At 45.6% G+C, this 8,623-nt stretch overlaps 1 protein-coding gene across 1 annotated transcript; it reads right to left on the minus strand.

Annotated features, from left to right (window-relative positions):
• Positions 1-7,720: 7,720 nt before the first annotated feature.
• Positions 7,721-8,050, minus strand: LOC147958544 (uncharacterized). The gene has a single exon (XM_087532187.1). It carries the CDS (start codon positions 8,048-8,050, stop codon positions 7,721-7,723), a length of 330 nt encoding a protein of 109 aa, XP_087388313.1.
• Between the last annotated feature and the right edge of the window lie 573 nt (positions 8,051-8,623).

Below are 8,623 nucleotides of genomic sequence, written 5' to 3' on the forward strand. Positions count from 1 at the left end.
TTGTAGAAATTCTATCGAGTTCTTCCGGAGCACAGGGCTAGAGCGGACCAGATCGTGCTGCGCCAATGCAAGAAGAAGGCCTGCCAGATGCAGTACGAGGTGCGCTATGTGGCCATCTCCACATACTACCACGACGTTCTTGGTGTGAAGATGACCAAGGAAGAAGCGCGGAGGATGGGCATTACCTTGGAGAGGCCCGAGTACTTGGCGGTAAGTATAAAAGATTTTTCATTATGCTTTCATTATGCTTTCATTACCTTGTGGTACATTATGCTTTATGCTTTATGCTTCCATAACACCAATTTGGACACACCTACATGCCATTATGCTTTTATTATGTAGGTGTGTCCAAATTGGTGTTATGGAAAAGACGAGTCCTGGGCGGCATTGGTGGATCTTTGGTGTGATGAGGCTGGAGCCTGGGCGGCTATGAGAACCAAAAATAAGGCTAACCGAGGGACGGAGGGAGTACATGCTCAGGGAAACCGAAACCACTATCTCCACAAGGCAGTTAATGTATGACTAACCCCATTAAACATTCTTCTTCTTCTATTTACCATCACTTTCTTATGTATGACTAACCTCTGTTTGGTGGTGCAGGAGGAGAAACTGAAGCGGCCGCTCTCAGACATGCAAGCATGGGAGATCGCCCATACGCGGAAGGACTCCAAGCCTGGCGAGCCCCAGTACTACGGCAAGAAGACCGCGGGGAGGAAGCAGGCCTACTCCGAAGCGTATCTGAAGTTGCATCCTGACACACCTGACCCCATTGCGGCGCCTCTGGACGACAGGGCGGTGGTGAGCATGGGGCCCAAGGAGCACGGTCGGGAGGCGGTTCTCGATGCTGTGATCACTCCTAGTATCTCCTACACACAGCTTCGCCGGATCGACCCGAGCCTGAGCCAGCGCACGAGCCAGCCAGTGACCAGTGCACAGTCCCTCTTTCAGGAGCAACAATCTGTAAGTATTTTCCCTCTTATCTTCATTGCTCACTTTATTTTCCGCATTTAGTAGTTTTATGAGTTCCATCATGTCATACCGTAGGCCTACCTGGAGTACACACGCCAGGAGACCATGGCGTGGCATCAGAGGCTTTATGAACACCAAGTGTAGAGGGATAGCCAGATGCAGCAGGCTTTTCATGATATGGCGGCCGGCAGGTGTCCTCAGTTCCCTCCAGCACAATGCCCTCCAGCACAACCAGTGCTGATGAGCTTTGAGGAGTTTGTGGCATAGAACGCTGGCCCCTCGCCGGGTAGTTCATCCCCAATCTATTCACCCAAAGCATGTCATGCCTTTCAACATAGTCATATATCCCGTGCATGTCTTTTCAACATCCAGGGAACAGGTGGATCTACCGTTGGCGGTGGTCTTCGCAGCACTCCGGAGACACGGAGCCCGACCACTCCGATCCACGGAGGCGGAGGCGGAGGTGGAGGCGGAGGCGGTCTTGGCGGTAGCGCTGCCGCTAGCAGTGATGACCTGGGCTTCGGCGGTCTTGGCGGTGACGACCTCCGCGGTGCTCGATGATCCTTGTGTGTGGTGATGATGCTTGAGATGACTTGTGTGTGGTGATGATCATTTAGATGACTTGTGTGCTTCTCTATATGCTTATGCTTATGTTGGTTGTGATGATGATCATTTAGAGACTTGTGTGTGATGATGCTTATGCATATATTGTTGTGATGGTGCCGGATGATATCCCGTTGTGTTTTATATGTCTATCCCATCATATATATCTGTTGATATGTGATGTTATTTGAATTGAATTGATTTGAAAACAAACAGAAAAAAGAAAAAAAGAAAAAGAAAACTATGCCAACGGCTAGGCCGTCGGCATAGGGCTAGCGTGAGCTCCCAGTAGCTGACACGTGGCACCTATGCCGACGGCCTAGCCGTCGGCTTAGTTTAAAAACCGTGCCGACGGCTAGACCGTCGGCATAGGCGCCCATGTGTCAGCTACTGGGAGCTCTGTATGAAGGACTATGCCGACGACCTGGCCGTCGGCATAGCCCTGGTCCACGAGCAGCGGCTGGTCGCCACATGGCAAACCTATGCCGACGGTCTAGCCGTCGGCATAGTTTTTGACTGAGCCGACGGCTAGGCCGTCGGCATAGGGGTGCCACGTGGCGACCAGTCGTTGGGCAAACTTGACGGCGGCCGCCGTTAGGCGTGATCGTTGCCGACGGCAACGGCCGTCGGCATAGATGTACGGCCCCCGTCGGGAAAGCATCTATGCCGACGGCTTTTCTATGCCGACGGCCGCCCTGGCTATGCCGAAGCATATGTTGCCGACGGCCCTATGCCGACGGGGGCCGTCGGCATAGGCCTGTCCCGACGGGACTCAGGGCTATGCCGACGGCCCTGGCCGTCGGCATAGGGGGCGATTCTGGTAGTGATTAATGGCTATACAACTAGAGCATCTGCTATCTTAAATTTGCTTTTGCTCCACCTTGCGTCTTTCTCTCTCTCTCTCCCTCTCTCTCTATAAGTATTACAAATTCTTTACCTATGGTTGGAAATCCCCGAACACGCAAATTGGATCATGGGCCATCTTGCGACCCCGACCTAGTTCATGGCCTCTTTTATATCTAATATTTTTTGCGAATTAAGAGCCAACCAAAATAGATTGGCACAACTAGATAAAAGTGTAACAACATGAAACTCCGATCATATAATATTTTTTCAGGAGTAAAACCTGAAATATTTTTTTTCAGGAGTCTCCAACTAATTGTGGAACATTAAACTTTAGCTTCAGAAGAAAAGTATTTTTTCATATAATTCACAATCCAGGTATCCATTCTGAAATAAACGCATATGTTGTGTTGTTTCATACTCCATATATCCCTATTCACGAAGAAGACTAGGTCAATGACAAGGAAGCAGGCATGATGCCGTTTAGCTGGGTATGGATAGGGCAAACATATTTCTACGTCGTGGCGAGCCGCTTATAACTTACAAAGGTGAGTATGTTGGGAATGGGGCTGGATGTAGATGTAGTGCGTGACTTGGTGGTGAACGCGACACAAGTGGTGGTCGGAGGCAGAGATTTCATGATGATATATATTGGGTTGGATCCGGTGGAAGGATATGAGGCACTCAACATCTAGCATGACTTCGATTTTGTGCAGAGCATGTATCCAGTCCTCTTTGTTTTTGTGCGATGCTTATTTGTTTCCCGATATTATCATTGCAATAGGTTTAGCAGTCAGATGAACCAAAATTGCAACAGACAACACAATACCTTTTCAAGAAGATGATTACCACGATGTTTAAGAAACAAGGAGATATTATTTTTGCAGATGCAGATTAAAAGAGAAAATTGTGAACATCGTAAAATATATTAGGATGCAAGGTACACACTCGACTGGTCCTCAGTTGCATATACGTACATGGATTGTTAACAACGTATCCTTGTTGCTTGGAATCAATTTCAAGAGATATTTTTTGACAGGAGGTTCTGATAAAAAAAGTCCCCCGCTAATGTAATGTGACAAGCGCGTGATTTTATTTTATGTTCCTTCCAAACTTGTCATGTCAGTTTCAATTATGTCGTGCAATCCAACTTACTGAATTATCTTTGTTACCCACCCTAGTTCAAAAGAAAATATAAATCGCTCCAGTATTTTATGTATATTGAAATGCGATGCAGCGTAAACTAGCACTTAAAAGGAAACATGGGTGCATGTATAATCCTAGTACCAATAATGTAATCCACATAGTTTGTACCAAATGGTTTCCTATGGGGAAGGGGTCCCCTTGACGCACGTTTGCTCCAGTGTCGGCGCGGAGATTGGGAGGTAGCCCAGGAGCGGATGCAGATTGTGGTTTGTATCGACGACATCTGGAAGACGGAGCATGTGCTGGGCTCGTGGTTCGTGGATGGCAGATATGGTTTCCTCCCTCGGCATTTTAGTCGTGGTGGGGTGCCAGATCTGGAGTTCGATGGCGTGTCCGGGGTGTTGCCCCGGTCTGATTCGTTCAACGGTAAGGGCTTCACTTTTGGTGAGCCACCTTGGAGTTCCGCAAAGCTACATATCAGCGATGGAGCCGTATCGATCTCGGGTGAGGAGGTGATTCGTCATTCTTTTTTTCGGTGGTTGCTGTGGTGGTGCTAGAGGCAGGTGACGGGCGTTGGTGTCAAGCTCAGAGATGTTCTGCTATCTTTTCAGTTTTGTCATATCAGTCTTTATGTGACTTGTACTTTGTTCTTTACGATGCAAAAAAATAACTCGTAAGGTAAGAAATCCTCAAAGTTGGAAAGTGGGTCATGGTAGTGGCCCCCCTTCGACCCCCTTACCGTTTGGACTTGTTGAAAAGAGCATGCTTAGACCCTTCTCTCTCTCTGATTTCATCTGCTTTAACTAGATGATCCCAAAGAAATATTAGTGTCGAGCATATGCATCTTGGTTCATTGGCTACCGAAGCATATTTCAGTCAGTGAAGATTGCTCTGTGTGACTAATGTTTGTGGCATGTTGTACGCAAACAATCTGTAATAGACCAACCACGAAAGATCTAGAACACGAATGCATGGAGTTTGTACCCAAGTGCAATCTCTTCTGGTAACGAGTTTTCCATGATAACATCCTAACCAGAGAAAACTTGCCAATTTGAGGTTGTCCACATATCCTACTATTTTATTATGACTTACTAATAGAATGCCCCTTCTCACAGACTCCCCTCCCATCCGAGGTGCGAGATCAGAGTATCAACCAATTGTGGGATGATTTTCTAGTTTTGCATTCTAAATACAATTCCGATGTGTGCAACACCATCTCAACTATGTAACATGAAACATCTCATATAAGTATTGGATATTCATCACTAGCAAGAGATTAACATACAAGGAAGCGGTGATTTTGACCTTGGAAAATATCGTGGCTTATGCCATGTTTTCTTCGGGTATCGATTAGTCTACAAGTTGTGTTTTTATTCTAATTAAAAGGTAGTTTTCCTATCATGTTCTGAAAATAAATAAACCAGGTAAATGTTTCCATAATGAAACTGAGAACAATGCACTATTTAGTCAGTAGTTCAATCAGGAAGGTTTTGAGTATTCCACGCCAACCCGCATAAGGCCATGCTAGTTTGAATACCCAAAATGCTCCAAAGTGGACTTGTGACTAATATCTAAAAATTCTCCGTAACTTTCTCCGCATTGTCAACCATCCTTGCATTATTATTAACAAAATCATGTTGTCCCCTAAATGAAAATTAACGACACTGGCTATCTAAAAAAACAATGATAGATCATGGCAACTCTATCTCATAATATCTAAATCTAATCACAAAATTTTATCTAAAATTGACCATGTCATAATATCTCTTGTTCCCCATAACGCATACCTTAACCCTACTTATTCCTACCAAACACAAATATATGACCAATCCTAAAGCTTACTACACATCATAAACATCATACTAACTCCCATTTCACCATTTCATAGATGAATTTGGGAGAATTACTGAAAACTAGGTTTGCCCAAAAGTAAACAATGCCAGCAAATTAGCTGATTCCATTCAACCAGAACATGTATATGCAATGGCAGAGCTATATGTATAGCTAAAGGGGATGTGTCCCCCCCATCCCAACACAACTTCTGGAAGGAAATATTTTTAAGGGGACATAATTAGAACAAAGTATTCTCATTAGCCCCTCCAAACATGTACTTTGCGTTTTGCCCCCCTGACGTCGCAATAAAGCTCCGCGACTGATAGATGTCACCTCAAAGGATGCAAAGGGTGTGATCCAAAGAAAAAATGGCTTCAGTCTAGAGAGATTTTAGAGAAGACTGACTGTGGCAGAGAGACGGAGAAAGATGTCAGTGGCTTGGGTTAGGAGAGGAGGAAGAAGAATCGGGGCTAAGTGAGTGGGTGGCCCACCAACAGCTTGGGCTCACATAACCCTTGGGTGGTTGGGGGGGGGGGGGGGGGGTAAATGCAAGGAAAGCTATAGAGGGGCTATGAATGAAAACACCAGAGTCTAGCGTTTGGGGTTGTCCACATCTGCTTGATCAGTGGGAAGTAGCCAAGCAAGGGCCGAGGTGCAAACGTCTCTGTGACATTTGCAGAAAGGGCCAAATTTGGTAAAACATTTAGAAATGGTCAGTTTTTATTAATCTTTTATGAACTAGTTATTTTTTTCATTTTGGCTATTAACCTAGTCTTCGTATCTTTCTTGACATCTTCCATTCCCTAGTTTGCAGTCAATCTCGACTCCCCCAACTTTGTAGAATCAGCTACTCACAACGCAACAAGAGAATATGAACCTTGAAGCAACCACTAGATGAAGATTGTTGATACCATTAATCTGTGAATCGCATTTCGTGTGTAGGGTACGGAATAGCGACCATGCGCCCCCACCAGCTCATTACGGGTGTGTTGCTAGGTTTCTCCGCATTTGATTCTTTTCTTTCTGTTTTTTCTACCATTTGGCATCATGAACAATTTTTACATTTTTTATTTTTTAACATTTCATAAAGATTTTTGAAGTTCCTGATTTTTATAAGTTTTTGTATAGTTTTCAAATAAATTATTTTTAAAATATAATTCATGGACATTTTTCAAATTTCATGAATATGTTTGAAATTCATATATGATTCTATGTAATATAATTTCGCCAAAATAAATTCATTGTATATATTTAAACTATAATAATATTTTTCTGAGAACATAGGGCATTTTAAAAACCCGGCGGCGCACCGCCCAAGAAGCGCTCTATGCTGCCTGGCCCGAGGGTTCACAACAACGGATTTGGCTCCTCTGAAGTGTAGGAAGTAAGATATGAGAGCTACAGTAACCTGAAGTAATCCCATCCCGCCGAGGCCCTATGCACACGCAATGCGCCAGTGCGGCCACACAATCACGACATGTCAAAAAAGTCTGGTATGCGTCTTTTATGCACTTGATGAGGCATGTGTGCTGTTTAGGCCTTGGAATGTTAGGTGCTTAGAGGGTTGGTTAGAAAAATAAACCAGCTTTTTCTTAACCATCAGTATTTATTTCTATAGGAGAAATGTCCAATTAAACGTCCGCCATGTACAAATGAGCATCAGTACTTAAAGAAAAGTTCGATTTATTTCTTCAAACACCTCTTCTAAGCATCTTACATTGTACAAGGCCTTATAGGTATGTGGCCTACCACAGTTTGTTAACACAAGGTGGTATGACAGTACGACTTGGCATCACTAGGAGACTAGGTTGGGTGAAAAGCTAGGTCTTACTTTCAGCCAGGCTTGGCTAGTTCCTTTTGCGCGGAGATGTTCATCGAAATTACGAGCTTAGTAAAATTAATCTATTTAGTTTGGTTCTCCTAATGGGTTTGTCCGCTTTTTTAGGGAAACATCGTACTTTATTTAAACAAAGTCTGAGATCTCGTCCGCTAATACACTAAGGATACAATCAGGAGGCGCAAGCCTCCAGACAAGAGAAACACCATCGCCTATAGCTACCTTAGCAAGCGTATGAGCAGCTCGATTTGCTGTTCTCCTTCGCCAAGTGATTTTGCAGCCCATCCAGCCCCGCATGAGGTCTTTGATGTCCTCCACGATTGGTCCCGCCACTCACAAGTTCCGGGGCACAGAATTAATCATGTTGACTGCTTCCCTACAGTCCATCTCCACATTAATCCGCTGAATGCCTAGCTCACGTCCAAACACCAGGGCCTTTCGGCACGCCATCAGCTCGACGATCTCCGACATCGAACTGTTTGGGAAGAGCTAGGTGAGGGCACCTCGGAAGGCGCCCTCATGATCCCTGACAACCACCCCTCCTCCGCCATTCCCTGTGACAGTAGACATAGCACCATCAACATTTACCTTAACCCAGTCGACTTCCGGCGGCTGCCATTCCTCCGGTGGTGGTTTAACAGCGACTCGAGCTTTCTTCATCACCGCTTCCGCCCATTCGTCCATGAACGTCGACACCGAGCTTGCAACATCCGAGGGATTTTTGATACGAACCCCATCCCGCGCCTCGTTTCTTGCCAGCCAAAGTCCATAGAGGCCCTGCATGATCATCTCTTTCTCCTCTTCCCGAGCCTCTCCCATCCAGTTCCATAGCCACCTTCCAATGTCTTGGTTAGTGGCAATTCCCTCAAGAGGATGTGGGGCTTGAAGGTTGCGTCTCTCTGAAAAATTCTCCTAGAACTGTCTGGAATGATGGTAGCTCCAGAACCGATGGAGCAACGTCTCCTCCCTTCCGCATGCCATACAAAAAACGTCCGGTTTAATTCTTCTTCGCAGCAGTTCGGACCCAGTGGCCAGACCGTTGCGCATGATTCTCCATGAGTGCACCTTGACCTTATTGGGCACATGAGTACTCCACATGGCCAGCCAATTTCTATGGGAGTTGACCCAAGATGACGACCCCGGGCACCCAGAGTTGGCCCTCCTTAAATTCATCGCCAAATGGTATGCCAACCGGACCGAGTAGACACCATCCTTGGTGTAGTTCCAAGCAAGGTAATCATCCACCCCCTGGCCTCCGATCGGAATATGCTTGATATTAGCAACATCGTCCGGAGTGAACATCTCATCAATCTTTGCTTCGTTCCATGAGTTTCCTTCCTCCGATAGAAGATCAACGACCTGGGTTGATCCAGGAATAAACGTCTGGCCTAG

This window comes from Triticum urartu, chromosome 7A (assembly GCF_056163025.1).
Source record: "Triticum urartu cultivar PI428250 chromosome 7A, HENAU_Tu73, whole genome shotgun sequence".
Taxonomy (NCBI): Eukaryota; Viridiplantae; Streptophyta; class Magnoliopsida; order Poales; family Poaceae; genus Triticum; species Triticum urartu.

What these genes read in the sequence shown, in the direction of transcription:
- LOC147958544 (XM_087532187.1), bottom strand. Translation starts at nt 8,050, where the DNA reads ATGGGAGAGGCTCGGGAAGAGGAGAAAGAGATGATCATGCAGGGCCTC.